This window comes from Cervus canadensis, chromosome 31, assembly GCF_019320065.1.
Source record: "Cervus canadensis isolate Bull #8, Minnesota chromosome 31, ASM1932006v1, whole genome shotgun sequence".
NCBI classification, from domain to species: domain Eukaryota; kingdom Metazoa; phylum Chordata; class Mammalia; order Artiodactyla; family Cervidae; genus Cervus; species Cervus canadensis.
In genome coordinates this window covers 12531674-12552321 of record NC_057416.1, presented here as the reverse complement: position 1 = coordinate 12552321, position 20648 = coordinate 12531674, and the positions used below count along the sequence as shown (strand labels likewise).

Below are 20648 nucleotides of genomic sequence, written 5' to 3'. Positions count from 1 at the left end.
GTCCTCCATTGTGGCTGGACCAATTTACAATCCCATCAGTGTAGGAGGGCTCCCTTCTCTCCACACCCTCTCCAGAATCTATTGCTTGGAGATTTTTTGATCATGGCCATTCTTTAAAACAGATAACCAACAAGGACCCACTGTATAGCATAGGAAACTCTGCTCCATGTTATGTGGCAGCCTGGGAGTTTGGGGGTAAATGGACAGACGTACATGTATGGCTGAGTCGTTTTGTTGTACATCTGAAACTATAACTACATTGTTCATCGGCTATACTCTAACATAAAAAGTTAAAGAATCTTTTTCTACAACAGAGACACACACTGCTTTCTTTTATCACCATTTTCCTGTCCTCAGATACCATGCTAATCCTTGAATTCCTTTTTCTTTTTCATTCTAACAGGTACTTTTACATGTTCTTGATAAATTGGACATTAGGCAATCGATAAAATTGTAAAAAGCATTATAAGAAATTATATGAAATACTACATATAAGCTAAAAAGGGCAAGGCCTTATGTACTCATAAAGACAGATAATCCCAAATTCAGGAAGGAAAATTTAAACCTTATAAACATTTGCTTTGTAGAAGTTTATCATCTGAAGACTTCTGCATGATGAAAGATGCCATAAACAAGGTTAAAAGATAATGAAAACTTGCGGTAAATTATCTACAACACACTTCATAAAGGCTGATAAATAGAATATATAAGCAACTCCTTAAAAAGGGAAAGTCAAAAAACTCCAGAGAAAAAAAATGGTCAAGAGAAATAAATAAGCAACCAGCAAAAGAAGAAACACAGTCAAGGAACATATATAAAGATCATCAATCTAACTCGTAATTAGGGAAATGCAAATGAAAACAATAAAAATGGAATCATTTCCACCCAGCAGACAAAATTCATATTTTTCATTTTGTTGGACAATTTTGTTTATGTACAATGATTATGTACAGACTATGAACATGGGGAAAATAAACACTCTCCTACCGATGAAGTGTACAATGGTGAAACTTACTGTGAGGCAATTTGGCAGTAGCTACCAGAATCACATTTAAAGCACCCTGTGACCCAGCAATTTCATTTCTACAAATCTGTTCCAAAGAAATATGTGTACATTTACACAAAGATTTATATGCAGATAAACACACACACCCACACACAGATTCACTACAGATCTGCCTTTATACCAAGAGCAAAAAAAATAAGAAACAACTAAATTATTATTAATGGACTAGTGGTAAAATTAATCAGGAAGGACATCTGTGCTTCTGTTATAAAGTATGAGATAGACCTACATGTACTGACATGAAAAAATCTCTTTGGCAAAATCAAATTTAGAACAGTACCTATCCTGTTTTCATTTAAAAACATAAATGTGCATCTAAACTCACTGAGGAGGCGTAGAAACATGCACTCTGAGTTGTTGACAGTGGTTATCTTGACAATTTGTTGTTATTCAGCTGCTAAGTCACGCCCAACTCTTTGCGACCCCACGGTCTGCAGCACACCAGCCTTTCCTGTCCTTCACCATCTGCTGGAGTTTGTTCAAACTCATGTCCATTGAGTCAGTGATGCCGTCCAACCATCTTGTCCTCTGTTGCCTCCTTCTCCTCCTGCCCTCAATCTTTCCCAACATTGTGTATGTCTGCTAGTAATACTCCTGCCTAAGAATGCAGAGGTTCTTAACCTGGAGAAAGCGGACACTGTCTAAAGAGGTTCTGGGTGATGCCCTTTGTTGTTCTAAAGCTTGCAGTGGCAGTGAATGGTAATGGGTGTAAAATGTATGGAAGACTGTTAGTTCCAGCCTGTGTGAATATTTTTCCTCTCCTAAAACTCATTCAAAAACAGTGGCCAAACCCTATGCTTCTGAAAGCAAAGCCGGACTTCTCTTTTCTAGAATGGGATTCTCCTGGGATCTAAAACTTCTGGGGATAATAAAAGGGTTCAGAGTAACCTAAATCTCTCCCCTGCATGCATGCTAACTCGTTTCAGTCGTGTCTGACTCTTTATGACCCTATGGACTCGTCCTCCAGGCTCGTCCGCCCATGTGATTCTTCAGGCAAGAATACTGGCATGGATTGCCACGCCCTCCTCTAGGGGATCTTCTTGACCCAGGGATCGAATCTGTGTCTCCTGCACTGCCGGGGGATTCTTACTGCTGAGCCACCTGGGAAGCCCCTCTCCCCTGCAATAGGATCTCACGGAGTCTTTAAAAAAAAAGTAATTTCCCCCCAAATCATCTGCCAGGATAATGTATTTTAAGGCTCTGAGACTGAGTGCCACTCTTCATTCTGACATCTGGATTCTTTTTAAGAAGTGCTTAGGAACTCTTATGGGCTTCCCTTGTGGCTCAGCTGGTAAACAATCTGACTGCAATGCAGGAGACCTGGGTTCGATCCCTGGGTCAGGAAGATCCCCTGGAAAAGGGAAAGGCTACCCACTCCAGTATTCTGGCCTGGAGAATTCCATTGGACTGTATAGTCCATGGGGTTGCAAAGAGTCAGATACAACAGCGATTTTCACTTTCACTTTAGGAACTCTTATAATTTACCCCCCTCTCTTCCTTCCTTTTTTTTTGTTCTTTTTTAAACCATCCCCCTTCTGATTTTTTTCTATTTTATTTAACTTTTCTTTTTTTTTTTTTTAATATATTCTGGAGAACACAACCATCTCATCCTCCTGCTAGAACTTTTAAAAAATGTATTTTCAAATGTTTCCTTATTTTCATTTGGGAATCTCCAAACAGACCGCCTCTGTCCATTCATCACATTCATTCTGACGCTTACATTAAAATATCATTCATCATTTCCCTCCTTTTTGTCATTTCTAGCACACACACCTGCTTGCTTCTGCAGTTTGAATCTTCTGTTTGGATTTTTCTTCCTTCCTCTATCATTGCTGTTTCTTTTTAAATTCTAAATAACCTCAGTTGAATTGTGCTTCTTTTTTCTACTATCATCAGACTTAAAAGGCATTTAAAAAAACCTGTTTGAGGTATATCTTCCTGGCATATCCCCACAAAGTAATATTAATAACTTTGAAGGACAAAGAATAACTCCATCTACTTAAAAGTAAAAGGTATCATTCCTGGCAGGATTTATATTCTGACATTCTACCATCTTGCACAGAATTTAGTAAGAGGTTTAAGTCATTCTTGGGCCTTCCACCATCCAATCAGTAGAAGAAGACTTGCCTCCTATGCCTCAGGTATCCACAGGGGAGCTATGGATACTTGAAGACCAGACAGGGAAGCAAGATGAGAAAAGGGAGCTCTGACTATATCTCCCTAATGAGAAGAATAGGAATATGGAAGCCACTGCCACAGATAACATATTTTGGAGAAAGCAGCTCATTCATGAGTATCTACCTTGAGTTTCTATAAAGGTAAGAGTTGTCTCTGGCAAGCTGTTGCATTTTGATGCTTGCACTGTGGGACCACCATATGGGGAGCTATTGAAAGTCACGATACTCCCTATCGAATCAGAGTCTTAGCAGCGTGACCAGGTGAAAGCAATGGTGCTTACAGAAGTGTTGGGGGAACTGGAGAGCTGCCTTGTCGGTCTGGGACATGGAAAGCACGCCAGAGACTCCAGCACTGATTTTCTTGTTCTCAAGTAAGAGGGGAGCAAACTCCGGGAGGCAGTGCTGGTGGGCTACAGTCCCCGGGGTCGCAGAGAGTGGAATACAAGTTAGCAGCTGAACAATGACAAAGTAAGAGGGCTGGAGTTTGGAGGGAAGGAAGGAGAGAGAAGAGAAGACTCCTCCGGAAAGTAACAGAACTCTACTAGCCATACGAAATGGTTACTGAAGTATATTATATGGTCATAGTAAAACTAAATGCTATTGATGACTAGTCATATTCTGATAGCATAATCTGTTTATTGGCCTACCCACCATCCTTGAAAAAAAAAGTGAAAGTAAAAGTGTTAGTCACTCAGTTGTGTCGAACTCTTTGCGACCCACAGACTGTAGCCCTCCAGGCTCTTCTGTCCATGGAATTCTCCAGGCCAGAATACTGGAGTGGGTAACCACTTCCTTCTTCAGGGGATCTTTCCTACCTGGGGATCGAACCTGGGTCTCCAGCATCGCAGGCAGATTCTTTACCATCTGAGCCACCACGGAAGCTTCTATCATCCTTACCGGGAGATAGACTTTTCTGGCACTAGTAAGCAACTCTCTCTCTCTGTGTGCATGTGTTATCTGCAAAGTTCTTAAAGCTGTGCTCTACAAATTTGCTCAGACTAGACTGGTAGTGATTCATATGATGCATCTGATTTTTGATTCAAGCCAAATCAACCTCTCCATCTTCTTCTTTTCATGAGTTTGAGTAAACTCCAGGAGTTGGTGATGGACAGGGATGCCTGGCGTGCTGCAATTCATGGGGTCACAAAGAGTCAGACACGACTGAGTGACTGAACTGAACTGAACTGACTGAATGTGTTAAATGAAACCACTTAGCAACTTTCTGGCTAATTCACCATTTTTGACACCAAACTTAGACAATGTATCTCTAACAGCACAGCTCCCACAAGTCACAGAATTTCAACTATAGTCCTTATTTTAAATGCTCTGTTTTACTGTCCTCATCTAATGGTAATGGTAATAATAGCCTTAATCACCAGATTATGTGTCTTGAGTTGGGGTTTGGTGTGAAAAATATTGTCTGTATACATACAACCCATGTTTAAGTTCAAGGAATCCTCTAACTTGGGTTATAAGGCACCCAAGTTATAATCTTAGGGTGTAACAAAGCTGGCGCTGAGGTTCCTTCTCAGAAGATCAACAAAATTAGGTTAGGGACAGGAATACAAATTATATGCGATAAGCAGAGAAGCCACAGGAGGTCTTCTATCAGGTCCGATTTCCCCTTGGAGCAGGAAGTCTAGAGATAGCAGAGCTTCATGCTAATAAGAATAAACAAAGAGGGAACAGGCCAATTCACAGCTGATAAATTCTGAGGAAAGAGAGAAACCGCCTTAGCCGATAAGGACACTAAAGGGTTGATTAGCCCCTAAATTACTCTGCAGCGGCTCTGCAGACTGGGTCTTGCAGTTTGCTTCTCTCTGCCAGAGCCGTAACCTCCTCAGTGTAATCTCTTAGAACACGAGGGTGGAACATCTGATCAAGGAGGAAGGCAAGCTAGCCTTCGTCCCACGGGTAGGGGCTTCCTGGGAGGGAGGGGAAAGCTGCCGTATGGGCTTGCAGAGGACTGATGCTGTGGTTTCTATGACAACACCGGAGTGCAGGGAGGCGAGAGAGGCAACTGTATTATCAGGCAGAAAAAGCTTTGAGGGCTAAGGACCAAACACCTACATCTGTCAGGACAGAGAGCAGAGCTCAGAATTTGTGGCTCAACTTTCTTGACAGTCCACGTTAAAGAAGCACAGGGAAAACAGTAAACAGTTAGATAGAAATGGAAGAGTGAACAGAGAGCTATGAACGGGGAGAACTGCAACTCGTAGTCAGGAAGATGGGAAACAAGTAACATCTGGTTTGAGAATGACTGTGTGTGTGTGTGTGTGTGTGTGTGTGTGTGTGTGTGTGTTGGGGGCAAGGAGGAGAGCTGAGAGTTGGTTCTGACCACTCCGCTTCCTAGAGAACAGTACAGGGCAGGCCTTGTTTTACTGTGCTTCCCTTTATTGTTGGGAAGATATTGCATTTTTCACAATTCCAAGGTGTGTGGCAACTCGAAGTGGAGCAAGCCCAACGTGCCATTTTTCCAACAGACTTGTCTCTGTCTCCTGGTTTGGTAATTCTTGCAGTATTTCAAAGTTTTTTCATTATTATTATATTTCTGATGGTGATCTGTGACCTTTGACGTCACTACTACAACTTGCTTAAGGCTCAGATGACAGTTAACATTTTTTGGCAATAAAGTATTTCTATATTAAGGTGTATATGTTATTTTTAGACATGACGCTATCACACACTTATCACGCTACGGCACAGGGTAACTTGACAGTATAAGATAGACATAACTTTTATATGCACTGGGAACCCACCCCCCTCGAAATTCACATGACTTGCTTTTTCATGACACTTGCTTTACTGCGGGCAAGAACTGTCTGATGTTCAGTTGGCTCTATTCGAAAAGGAAAGAGACAATTCAATCTTCTCTGACATCCTTTTATGAAGTTCACCTAGTCAAGGTGAGCACTTTGAAAAGCAAAAGAAGGAAAACTGGATAATGAGAGGTTCTCCTTACAATGTAACCATATCCCTGGCAATACACAAACATTCTTTCAACGCTTCCACAAACTCCTTTATGCCTATTTTACCTGTGAAACACTTGAAGTGTAACACAGTCAGGATCTTGTCTATGGTCCCATAAGCACCACGAGGTGGAGGGATGCATGTGTGCTCAGGAGCTAAGTCATGTCTGACTCTCTGTGACCCCATGGACTGCAGCCCGCCAGGCTCCTCTGTCCACGGGATTTCCCAGATAAGAATCCTGGAGTGGGGCTGCCATTTCCTGGTGGAGTGAAGACCTGACTCCAAACCTGCACTTGTAACCGTCACCAGCCTGCCCACCTGGACACTCCCAGGAGGGCAGGTGCAGTGATGGTGGAGGAAGGGACTCACACACTAGAAGGTCACATGCAGATCGGGTGACCAGAGAGGTCCAGACAGAAATGATAACAACTCCTTCTGAAAAACTCAGTCCCAAAGGGACACCAAAAGCAAACAGCTCCATCGCTGGAAACACAAACGCTAACTCTCACTTTCTCCTCTCTGAGATTGAAACACAGCAGCACAGAGGATGGGTGCAATGGGAAAAAAATAATTACTTCTCCACTCTGGGCTTACGTGGCGGGGGGCGAATATCATAATTCTTTTCACAGGCTGTAAAGTTAAGGATAAAAAGACACTGGAAATACAGCTTCAAGGGGATTGCTTTCTCTTCCTGTTTTTTTTTTTTTTTTTCATCCCGGCCTTTCAACAAAAGAGTTTGGGAACTGCCTTGCATCTTTTGGACTGTTCCATTATTAAAATACTGCTCTTGAGCTCCCAATTCACAGGGCCCTAAAAACTGCATCGAGGAGAATCATCACCTGGAGATTAGGACAAGAAATGGAGAACAATGTACATTATACAGTAGCTTGGTTACCTTTTCCCTGAGTGATAATAATCTTGCATTTGTTTCAGGGAAAACAGGGAGCAAAATCACTCTATCAGCACTCAGACATTTTTCAATCAATCTAACCTGTGGGGATCAAATTTTTTTTTTTTTGGCAGCAGATAACCATGGACCCACGAGAACCTGTAGACCTGAGTTCTGGCACAGGCTCGCTCTCCTGCTCAGCATCTCTTACCTCCCTCATTGTCCTTGCTGTCAGTGCAGAGGGTCTCCATGGCTACGTCGCATCCTGCTCCTCGCCACCCTGGCTGGCAAACACAGTGCCAGCCGTTTTGGTCCAGCGTGCACCTTCCATTGCTGTTGCACAGACCGGGACACCCCTCTGTCAAGAGAGACAAAGAAGGACAACACAAGTGATTTGAGTATTTAAGGTTTATGCATCTCAAGTAAACAGATGAGGGACACTTAGTGGGAACAGGCCTTTCGAAACAGCACAAATACTGTAATTGCACATGGATAGAAAGAGCAACGTAATCTAAGGAATCTGATTCTTATCCAAGTGGCATCTTTGATTGGCCTGACCCTTGAGACACCACTTACCTGTGCAGGACAGAAATATCTGCAATGACCCACTAAAATTGCTGCAGGCCAGACAAAATTAACTTAATTTTTTTTCCTTTAGCAAAGCAACAAGGTTGATCATAAGGTGCGAAAAAAGCGTCACAGCGAGATCATTTCAGAAGCCCTAGAATTGATTTTTAATCTGCTGTAAACATTACTGGTCATTGGTTAGGCCACGTCTTCTTAAAAGTGTCTTGTTGCTTTAAAACATTCCCTCTAAATTTAAAAGCATGAACGCGTGGGTATGTGGCTATGAAGGATGTTCAAAAGAGAACGTTAATTTTATCTGGCCTCAGAGTTGCCGTATATTCATGTGAAATTACAGTGCATTAAGTAATTGCACAAAGTATAGGCCAGTATCAATGACTATACTTTATGCCGAGAATACATTCCTTTTCACAGAATAAGCAAAGCCCAGGAAATAGTGAAGCAGCTTAGCATCTATTCTAACAAACATTAGGATTCAGGCTGCATACGGATGGGACGGGACTGACAGGATTTCCAACTAAATGTAATAGCTGTGCATATCTGATTACTCAGGACGGACAAAATGAAATACCATAAGGACCACAGTAAAACATCGAGAGACTGAACAAAAACACGATAGTGACGTGCTTCAAGACAGAGCGCAAGAGAGTGAGAGTTTGTGACAATCTCCCTAAAGCTTTTGTGCTGTTACCTTTATATCCTATCTTGTCTGCTTTTATGGGCAAGGAGGGAAAATTTGGGAAACAATGAAAATAATTTAATATATCCGAAAGCTATAATTGTTTCAGTCTAACATGACATTAAAAAGAAAAAAAAAACAAAAACAAATTTTGCCACTTCCTACAGATGGTACCTGGCATGCAGCCAACATGGTCTGTTTATGAGAATGACACTAGGGTAGGTTCTGGTGCTCTCCACTATGAGTGTGACGTGACACCGACAGAAACGAGGGTATAAACACTCTAAGACGGCAAGAGTGATGGGCTGCTAACCAGATCTCTTTGGAAAGAATTAATTTATAATTTGGTATAAAATATATATATATATATATGTTAGTTAATGCCTGCTCTAGCAGTTTGGGGTTTGTTCTAGCCTCTTATATAACTACAATGCTTGTTTCGGTGACAAAATTTAAGGGAACCATCTCTTCAAGGATGTTTATTTTAGGTCTGTGTTAAAAGAATTATTCATATAACTGGCTTTCCCTCCTTCACTGTGGAACTTGAAAAGATCTCAAAGAGACTTTCTGTCTCTTCAGATTAGAGTTAACAGAAAGAAGACTGTTGTGACAGTCCCTTGCGGCCGGGTATGATGAAATTAGACTTACGGACGCCATCAAGTCAGGAGAATATTAATTTTGCTGCTTCTTTTCTTTCAGACAATTACCGTCTGTATTTATGGATTATTCAATGCCTAAAAGGTAAATTTTCCTTATGGATGTCTCTGTTTTATTTTTAACGGAAAAAAAAAAAAAGGTTTAATTGCCCCAGTGACAAAGGGGTGTAGCAGCTGACTGCGTGCACACAAGAAGTTATTACATGAAAGCCTGGATACTGCCATGAATATTTTCATATTCTAATGAAAAGCACAAACAAAGAATTGAAAAAGGTAATCTGAGGAGCAAGGGAAAGGGAATCTTCTCTTCTGAAAGATATGGTTTTCACTTATTTCTATGATAACTGAAGACAAAGAATCTGCTGTTTTCTGCTGAGCAGTGTTATCATTTCATTCTCTAGAATGCACAGTATTTTGTAGATTTTTTTTAAAAGAAAATCACAAAACATAAATTATGATATCACATATATTTTGAAACATTGAGATACAGCCAAAGAGGTTTCCATATGAGGATAAATGAGATTTCTCTCAACATATGTTAACCAGAATCTTCTTTAGATTGACAATTTCTTATTCTGTGATAAGAGTGAGTGTTCATGATTCTTTGATTTAGAATTTAAAGCTTATGAGCTGAATTGCCAACAATGAAGATCTTAAAGCCAAAAAAAAAAAAAAACCTTCCATAAACAAAAAACAGCAAATATACTGTTATCTTCAGTTTTTGGTTCCAGTGAAGACTAATGCTTTTACATAGGAATGAAATCTGTGATAACCCAAAATTATAAAAATGAGACACAGACACTGAAGTCTCAATACTTTAAATCCAAAGGATTTCACATAATGTAGGCCTGATTTATCATTTACAAAAATATGCAGGAAAACAATCTATTTTCATACCTAGTACAAGCTAAACACGGTTATATAGAGATATATATGGAGATACGTCAACAAAGAGCAAGTATACAGTACCTTTAACTATCTTATCCAAATAGTGAGCTTGAGAAATTAAAAAGGAAAAAAGAACAGACAGACATTTCAGAAGTGTCACATGGGACAAGGAAATTTTCAGAATTTACATGCAAATTGAGCAGCTGCAGCTGACATTAGACATCACACGACAGAGATGCACTTCATATCTTCTACAAATGCAGTATATTCCCATTTTAGCAAATGCAGTCACGATTCCAGGAAATACTCAGCACTTTAAGGGGAAGTGTGCAGGTAAACTAACACTTCCTTTTGCAGATTATTTGGGACGGACCCACTCCAATTCTTCCTAAGATCACACTTTCCTAGCTAAGTAGAACAAATGGAATCAATTTTTGTCATTAGAGAATTTCAGAAATTTACAACTATGAGATTTACAAATATCAAACTTTTGGAGGGGGTGACAAAATAATTCTCTTTCAGTTTGTTTTGAACAAAGTAGTTTCATAAGGGTGACATGGTGGAAGGGCAGAAAGAACACACAGCAGCCCTGGGGGAACCTTGATGCATTTTCAGATGCTTTCTTCAATCTGTGACATACACCCACAGAAATTCTACTTCATTCACCTTCTCTCTCGAGTCGCTTGCATATTTACAAAAAATCAAACTTTAATTATTAATAATAAAACAAAAAAGCAAATGTAATATAGTATTATGAAAAAGGCATGCGTTAAGTTCTACATGATTTACCCAGCAGCCCTTGACTACTTGTCAGATGGACAATGATGTAACCTGTGTGTAGTCCATTAGGAAATACAGACTGTCCTAAGATCTTGTTTCCTTTCAGGATTCATACAGGAATAGGTTCTGTTTCTCACAAAAGCTTTGCAGGAAGAGTCAGGATGAAGACTGAAGTCTCTTACTGTACCTGTCCATTTAATCTTTCATGAGGTTACAATTAGCCTACACCTTTCCTCTTGAACAGAAGCATAAAAATCCCTCTCTCTTCACTCAACAGAGAGACCTAATATATTCTTAATAAGCCTCAAATCTTCTTGCTTTGTCAAAATTCATGCATCTTTAATGATCTAAAATTGCTTTTCAAAGACGCTTATGTTGATTATTTTTCATTACTGACATATGCAAGTGGTCACGGAACTCTTAACAGAATGATTTAAACTATAACTTTCAGTTGAGCTACTAAAGCCTGGCAGTTCTGTCACGTGCATAAACAAAACCATAAATGGTTCAGACCCATCTGCACCGTTTATATGAAAGGATGCTTCACTTTGCCACAGGATTCCATTAGAGGCTTCTGAATTGCATTTAAAAATAAGCATGTTTATAGCTAATTGACAATATATTGCGGGGGAAGTGAAGGGGGGGTTCGAGAAGCAGTGTCAGGCACTAACCTGCAATTATAATTTCATAAAATAATTGTTTTTCAAGCATTAAAATAAAACTGTATTACTATATAACATCATTCATATAATTTCTTAATAATTCCTTCCAAACATTATATAATCCAGTAGAGTCCCATGAGCGCTCATTTGATACGGAGGATAAACAAACTGCCTTAAAACATTCTGGAGTTTCTGGTTTAGCCAGGTTTGAGGGAATTATTAATATCACTTATCAGAGATGGAGAATAAGCTTTTGGCTTTTATATCAGGTCCACTTCAATTAATACACAACAGTAAGGAATATAATTAATCCTGATCTGGATTAGAAGTTTTAAAGGAAGAATAAATCAGAATCTAGCCAATCCTATTACTTTTGCAAACAGAATCGATTATGCAAAACAAGGAATTACAGGTAAAGGAAGGTTTGTCATTGGACCACGAGAATGTCAAAAGTGGAGCTGAAATTAGACAACAGATTTAAAATACACAGCAGGTCAAATTTTACGAAGATTTAAATATTAAAAATGTTTAAGACACATTTTGCAAACCAACCATAAGAAAAATATCTGCATTGAGGAAAAAATATCAAGATCTGTCATTTGCATTTTATATCATAGGGAATAGTTGCTAGCCTGATAGCTTAAAACTAAGAGAGGAAGGAGGTAAAAAGAAAAAAAAAAACACCTTCTACCTTTTGGCCTTGAAGAGTAAAATTTCCAACAATACCACAAAAGCCTGGCTCTAAATAACGAAGTTAAAAGAAGATGTCCATATACGAGGTTCAAAGAATTATTAAAAGTAATAACAACAATGAAAACATCATTAGATAAGTCAATACAGGAAATTATCAGAAAAATGCAGGCATGTTGTAAAAAGCCATTAGGAACAATAATCATAAAAAATAATACAGTATATTTAAAAATTAATACACCTAATAATTGCTGAACTGCACATTAAGTTGCAAAAAAAATCACTTTGAAAATGAGTAAGTGTATTCTGACACTGAAGGAAAGTTGTTCCTATTAGATCTACTAAGAAGTTTTAAATTTGTTTTATAGAAGAAAACTCTATTTATAAATATGAGTGCTTGACATATAAAATGGAGCCCTTGGAAAAAAATGTTCCCTGGTAAAATGTTGTATTCATAAAACACTTTCCCTGGAGTTTTGATTATTTATCTTTTAAGAAGACCAAATGGGGTATAAGTGGATGAGTATTACCGTATTTTCCGTAAGATAGTGGTTTTTAATCTTTACACGGTCTCATTTCTCTGAGAAAAGTGCTGGGAGTTATGGATTCTCCATAATCTCCAGTTTCTCTCCCTGCCCCCCGAAAAAATGCACACATGCTCCAAAGTGCTGCTTATGACTTGAGCATTTCTGGAGCTCTGGTTTCATAACGTGCAAATTATGAACACCTGGCTGAGGCATTAATGATGCCTGAATTTCTAGCTCTAAGCACTTCATATCATTCTCTCATTTAATCTCCACCACAACCCTAGGATGTAAACACAGCTGACACAGTAAATACAGATGAAGACAGGAAGAGTGAGGCAGTCCGTGTGAGGTCACAGGCTAGCCGGCCAGGCTGCCTGGCTCCGGAAGGTGCACGTGACCACTGTCACAATGCCTCTTCTTAGACATTTCAGTTCAGTCAGTTCAGTTGCTCGGTCGTGTCTGACTCTTTGCAACCCCATGGACTGCAGCACGCCAGGCCTCCCTGTCCAACACCAACTCCCAGAGTTTACTCAAACGCATGTTTATTGAGTCCATAATGCCATCCAACCATCTCATCCTCTGTTGTCCCCGTCTCCTCCCGCCTTCAAGCTTTCCTAGCATCAGGGTCTTTTCCAATGAGTCAGTTCTTTGCATCAGGTGGCCAAAATATTGGGGCTTCAGCTTCAGCATCAGTCCTTCCAATGAATATTCAGGACTGATTTCCTTTAGGATTGACTGGTTTGATTTCTCTGCAGTCTTAGACATTTAGAAACTAACAAAAATTTTTTCTTCAGTAGAAGAAATGGATGAAGAAGCTCAGAAGTACTGTGCAATCTTCCCTGACCTAACGTGAATCTCAGCAGATAAAGTCACAGGGTGGTACTACCACATTTTTGACATCTACATGGCTTACTTGGCAAGGGCTCAGTGAAATACGAGACATGGGAGAAAGGTGTGGCTCGGCAAAAGAATTATACGATTGGCTCATAAACCTCCAGCATCACCAAACCAAATGACTAGCACTATATCTTCTTCACATATTCCCCTTGAGGTGCTTCTTTTTCAAAAGAGTGCTTTCTCTTTTCAAGATCTCTGTTTACCACATTTCTTCCTTTACTTTTGGGGAGGTGGGGTGGGGCTGAACACAGAATGATTTGCAATTGTCCGTACCACTTAGCAAAGGACATGGATTCCACAGACCCTTAGGAAGAAGCCTGCTCATAGACTTGTACCATTTTGCATTCCCAACATGGAGAGTAAGGAAGAACAGCACCTTTTAAGAAATTCTACCTACATGTTGTTGCCCCATTTGCTTATCCGTCAAATTTATGTGGACTTCCCTGGTAGTCCAGTGGTTAAGACTCTGCGCTTCCAATGAGGGAGCATGGGTTTGATCCTTGGTTGGGGAACTAAGACCTTACATGCTGCATGGTGTGGCCCCTCGCAAAAATAAAAAAAAAAACAAAATCATGGGCAGCCCTCCTCCCTCCATTTCCTCTAGCTAACTGATTGTTCTTATTTCCCTCCGAATATGTCTCATGGATGAAGTCTAGGAGTACAAACAGCAGGCTAAATGTAAAAGAAGAGAAAACATCCAGAGCTAGCCAAGATCAATTCATGTCAGTTAAGACAGTCCAGGAAATCACAAGCCTTTAACGATACGTAGACATGTGTGACTTACTCTGTAAACCTTTCCCATTAGAAATGCAAACTCTATGGCCATGCGAATCACTGTAGTCCCATTGCTCATAAGGGATTCTTAATATCTGCTGAGTAAAATGATTAAATGTACTTATTATGGTATTCCTACTATGTCCTACATGTGTCTGCAGCTTTTGAAGAAATTCTCTGAATAATACAAAGACTACCTTTTGTGAAAGAAGCATATGTGAACGATACCTCATTTTCAACATCCTTCCCCTCTCCTTCTCCATCTGCTCCTCTCCCCTTGCCCAATCCATCCATCCTAATTATGTACAGTGCTATTAACAATCACTAGCCTTGACTGCCTGTTACTATGTGTTGAAAACTATGCTAAGCACTTAACATGAATTGGCTGATTTAATTTCACCACCTCTTTATTATCTTCCCTATTTCTCAAATGAGGAAACTGAGACACAGGAAATTAAATAACTTCCTCCAGGTCAAAATGCTAGCAAGTGGCCAAAATGTCCAAGTCCGTAACACTTAACGAAGAATCTCTATATACAACTCGGCATATGGAGAACTGTGTACCTGGGTAAGGCAGACCATAAGCACACCTGCTTTTGGATTATTAGTGAACTCACTTGAATGAAAAAATAAGATGAAAAAAAAATGTGGAAATCCTCACTTCAACATCAACAATCAAAAGGAGAAATGGGGAAGTAAGATTAAAATCCAAACAACTTGAAATGTTCATTTGTGAACATAGTCTCATACATGAGGGTACTTTACGTAGTTAAGAAACCTTTATAATGAGAACTGTATAACCTGTTCTAAAAATCCCAAGTTTGGGAGACTGATTGGCAGGTTATTAAAACTGAGGGATAAACCAGGGAAACTGAAAACAAATGAGCTTGAAAAATTAAAGAACAGAAGCAGTTCAGTGGATGCCTGTTATTAAAAAAAAAACAAAATCAGCTGAGTGATAGCTGCAAAGACGACTGATCCTTTAAAACAGAGGTCAGAGGAGGGCATGTGCCTGTTTGTGGGGGAACTGGGATATCTGGAGGTCTTCCTGGAATAAGATTGATTCTGACTTTGTTTTCCTCTCACCATCAAACTGATTCTTCAAAACGCAGAAGAAACAAAGGCAAACCAAGTTGCTGACATCTCTCTATTAGGCAGTTCACAAGGGAAAAATACAAAGAGTTTGTGTATATTTGTATTTGTTGCTGGTGTGTGTAGTTATGATCTATTCACTGTTTCTGCTGTCAACAATATGCCCGGTTGGAGCATACTAAATAGGACAGTATTTTCACTGGGCTATTGAATTCACTCCTGGGGATAGCCCAGGTACAGGGAGAGAACACAGAATCTAGAATGCTGGGAATATTTCTCAGCTTGATTACAACACTAAAATCTTAGGGGTTCATCACCGAAAGAGGGTAATCCAATCGATGAATCCATAATAAAATACAGACGTATCCTTGACTATGGTGAATACTGCAAAGGCCTTGGAGTCAAGGACAGATGTTTATTCAGCATTGTGTGTTTTGTTAATACTTAAAAAAATACAGTCTTAAAGAATAATTCACATTAGTATGTCATTAAAAGTTGTACGTAGGTATCATTCTTTCAGATTAGTCATATATCAGTTTCTGTAGGATTCCGGAAAAGCTACAGTTTGCAAATAAGTCCATATTAAATCCATTTATTCCAATCAGCAACTGTTTAAATCAGCGTGCAACCTGCATACCCATTGATTTGATGTTCCTTAATTGGTACCCACTGCACTGTTTTATTACTGATTACCCTGTCATAAAGAATTACAGCACTGACATAATTTTAAACACTGCAAAACAATTTACTCAGGCTCCTTAAAAACATGTGTTCCCTCACCACTTAACTCTCATTCTAAGGCTGAGATAAAACATTGCAAATACTTTATTCTATTTAGGAGCATCGATTAACTTGAATTTTAACAACTAGCAAGTGAGTTTTAACAACTAGGTTGTGCCAGTAGAGAAAAACAGTTTGTGTGTGTGTGAGCACATACATGTGAACACACACACACATGCACTTGTTCTTGAAAGAGCGTTTGCTCCTATAAAATTGGCAGCATATTTCTGAAAACCTGCTTTAAATAAATAGTTTTTGAAAGTCTGCATATTTCATTCTTTTTATAAATTGGAAATTTGGTGAAACAATTGCCTGTACAATACATTGCTTCTTGCATGCACCGACCTAAGCAAAATACCATCCTTCAGTTTGGAACACTATTTATGCCAAGACATTCCAAGAAAGTGAAATAATATTTTTCCTGATTTAAGTCTGCCCAGGAAAGAAAAAAAATCTAGATTCTATGGAAAAGGTGCTTTGAGATAAACCGAAGTTTTCAAGTCAGCACTGCTGAAAAAGTGCCAAGACAAGCTGCAGAATTTTGTACAGACAACTGGGAGAATAATATTTGGTATCTTCCTTCAGTTTAGAGTTTCATGTATTACTGTAGAGGACATCTACATAACAGAAGTCACAGAGAAGCAGGCAGAGACAGAGAGCACCACTGATGCTGGCACGCACACACACTTCAAAAGGGATGACTGTTGTTTGGCGTGTGATACGGGATTTCTGGTACACACGGCATGATTTCATCTACGGGACCACATACATAAACATGGAGTAACACATGTCTCCTTCAGATTTGTACTCCTTGTTTGAGTTCAGTGAATGATGGAAGCAAACCCACATTTCCTGATGATTTCCTAGATTTAAAAAAATCAGGTATATTTTAGTACCTTGATTTGGAAATTAAGCTATTCAGAAAAGTTCTTCATGTTAATATATGAAAATCAGAATACAAATGTATTGCACACTAAATGAATATTTGGATCTCTAACATCCTGACACAATTAACTTGGTTATTGCAATTACCAAGTGTTAGAAGGCAATGGCACCCCACTCCGGTACTCTTGCCTGGAAAATTGCATGGACGGAGGAGCCTGGTAGGCTGCAGTCCATGGGGTCGCAAGGAGTCAGACATGACTGAGCGACTTCACTTTCACTTTTCACTTTCATGCATTGGGGAAGGAAATGGCAACCCACTCCAGTGTTCTTGCCTGGAGAATCTCAGGGACGGGGGAGCCTGGTGGGCTGCCATCTATGCGGTCGCACAGAGTCGGACACGACTGAACTGACTTAGCAGCGGCAGCAGCAGTCACTCTGTACCTAACTCTTTGCGACTCCATGGACTCTAGCCCACCAGGCTCCTCTCTCCATGGACTTCTCCAGGCAAGAATACTGGAGTGGGTTGCCATTTCCTTCTCCGGAGGATCTTACCAACCCAGGGATCAAACTTGGGTCTCCTGCATTGCAGGTAGATCCTTTACAATCTCAACCACCAGGATGTCTTGCTGGTAGTTCCAAGTCTTGTGGCAGGAAAACCACGAAAATCATCTATTGATTTGGTCAGTATCAATGAGATTTCATTTCTTATCTACCATTATTACTTTTGCCTACTTATAAAATTTAATATTTAAGGAATTTATAGAATAAAGTGTAAATGAGTATATAAAATAACTAGGTCTTTCTCTTGTCAATTTTTTAAACTATACCAGGAAAAAAACAAAAGTTGGATAATCTGTTTAATTTGCTGAAGATAAACTAATTTATTTGGAGAAAATTGTGGATAAATGGCTCTTTTCAAATGTGATTTACAGAGAGGGTATTTTTTCTTTATCTGTAGCTGTGAGAGTGTGTGCATTTGTATTTTGGGTATTAAACTTTTCTGAGACCTTTTTCATGAGCTGATACTGGTTACACAAGTCTTCTACTCACTCTCTACGAGTGTTTTTCAGTGGTCAACGTCTATACCTAGTGTTCAGTCTACTGAAAAACAGGAAATAAATTTAACTTTTAAAAGGAAGTGTGTAGTGGGAGTTCCCTGGTGGTCCACTGGTTAAGACTTTGCCTTCCAGTGAAGGGGGCTGGATCCCCCGTCAGGGAGCGGCTCCAAAACATAAAACAGACGCAATATTGTACAAATTCAATAAAGACTTAAAAATACTAAAACCTTAAAAAAAAGGGAAGAGTGTTGAGTTTCCAGTAAATAGTTTACAACTTTCTTAAATCCTCTACAGTATAAACTGATTTTACCTAAACTGTTTTTTTGTTGCTGGGATTGTTATTTTTATTTTGGCAAGCTGTGGAGCCTATTACCAGTGATAGTTTTCTGAATAGAAAGTGACAGTTTACTATTAATACATTACTGACATTGTTATCACTGCATCTGTTTCTATGACAATTCAATCTTATGTGATAGGCACATAGATAATAATGTATCTTTATCACAGAAAAAAGTTCATTTTCACATATTCCACTATAAACATACAAGGTAATTTAGGAGACGGCATAGTCTAGTGCTTAAGAGGATGGGCTTGGGAATGATTCGTGTGGATTTGCGTCCTGGTTCTATTACTTACTAGCTGTGCAACCACAGAAAATTTTTAGAACCTCTCTGAGCCTGGGTTCTGTCAATGGAGATTTTAATAGCTTCTACTTAATAAGATAAGATAATGTACACTGAGATAAAGACTAATGTACACTGAAAACTTTACATTGTGCCTTAGCACATAGTAAACACTTGATACATAATAGGTACTATTAGTCAATCATTTAAATAAAGAATATAAAAAGGACAAAATCACAAAGTGACTGGTATCTTTTCAGAGACACCAGAAAGAAAGGAACCTGACTTTAAGCAAAGCACCTCAGGACTGCCAATGATCTGTTTTCATAAACCAGGAGGTCCACTCTGCCCCAATAATGTCAGGATAGGATCGGCTGCCGCATGTTCCACCTCCTCACGACATACTCCCTTTAATGGGACCATCCTCCATCTGAACAGGCTAGATCCCAAAGTGCAGACAACTCTACTTTTATATTAACAAGTTTTCTTATTGTCTCACATAAACCCTCAGATAGTATAGATACACAGTTCCTAACCAAATTCCAAATCAGCTTTTTGGAATAAAGAACACACCACCACTTGTCCTTATATATTTTGTGTTCCCTCATTAGTGACCCTACTTGAGCAACACACATTAATATTTTCTACAGGGCTATAAATCTTTGTACAATCTGCTCATAAAATCGGAAATGCAAGTCACTTTTACAGTAACTACTTGGGAAGTAAGACATCTAGATATTCTATTTTACATGCATATCACAATCCCCAGACTACAATTTTGCTGAAAAATTTTCATTCTGTTCTTCATTATGGAATGTACTGAGCAGGCCTGACAGAATATACATTGCTAACTTTTCAAACAGAATGATGGGAGTTTGTGTATCACCATTCCTACAAACAGGAGGAAATTCACTGTCACTTGGCTTAGAAAAGTGTTCCCAATAGTTTGTGGTAGTTACCATGGGCGTTATGCGGGTTCACCCAATGGTAATGGTCCATCTAGACTTTTACTATGTGGCTTGTACCTACACTGGTCACAGATCAGAGAATAAAGCTTTTGGTGGCAGGAAAGAGTTAGGGTATGTGCAGTAACCACATGGAGAGTTTTGTCTTTGCTTTTTATGATGGTTATTTTTTTTTTATGTATGGTGGGTTTTTTTCCCCTGCATATGCCAATGTATTTGGAGTGGGTTTCTCGCATGCATAATAATCACTACTGGGGACTCATCTTAAAAGCCAAGAGTGGAAGTGTATGTGAAAAGCATTATTTTACACTTCATTGTTCATGTGGGGACTAATGAATGAATACCTAACGCCATTAATTCACAATTAGATCACTTATGTTTAACCACACGCTTTCTGTGCATACATATATAAATATTAATTTTGGATAGAACGATAATCATTCAGCATCACAACAATTAAACAGCTGTAACCTGTCTCATGTGTTAAGTCATGGAGCTACAGGCAAGCTCCAGAAGCAGATGGTCTTACCCACCCATGCTTAATGTTACAGACTTTTAAAAAAAAGAGGTGTTGACAAATCAGAACAAGGAGGCATAGTTTTAATGCAAATCGGCCCATTTGCAATGGAGATTACCCTAAAAACTAATTTGGTGTATAGGAAAAAAATTAAGCTCTGTTGTTAAAGGAAGACATTATATTCCATTTGGATATAACAGATTCCCCACCAACATAATTATTTACTAATTTCATTCAACCAACAGCGTTTAATGGAAAAGCAGCTGGCAAAGTATTCATATTTATGGACCTCCTCTGACTGCTCCTTAATTTATCCAAGGCACATGTCTGTTAAACCCCAGAAATAATAGCCATATTTCAGGCAGCTGTTTTCCAGCACCACTAAAGAGTACTCAAAGAAGAGAGGGTCAATGAACCCGTCATGAAGAAGAGCAATAGAAAAAAATTGGCTCAAGTCACACAGTAATCTGTGAAAATAATATGTTAAA

At 39.2% G+C, this 20648-nt stretch overlaps 1 protein-coding gene across 7 annotated transcripts in view; it reads right to left on the bottom strand.

Moving 5' to 3' along the window:
- The window catches only part of TENM3 (teneurin transmembrane protein 3), a 621736-nt gene that overhangs the window by 78735 nt on the left and 522353 nt on the right, over positions 1-20648 (bottom strand). For all 7 annotated transcript variants that reach the window (XM_043454043.1, XM_043454046.1, XM_043454048.1 and 4 more), the window contains one exon: positions 7314-7460. In XM_043454043.1, coding sequence (XP_043309978.1) covers positions 7314-7460 — 147 coding nt within the window. The remainder of the gene's footprint in view (positions 1-7313; positions 7461-20648) is intronic.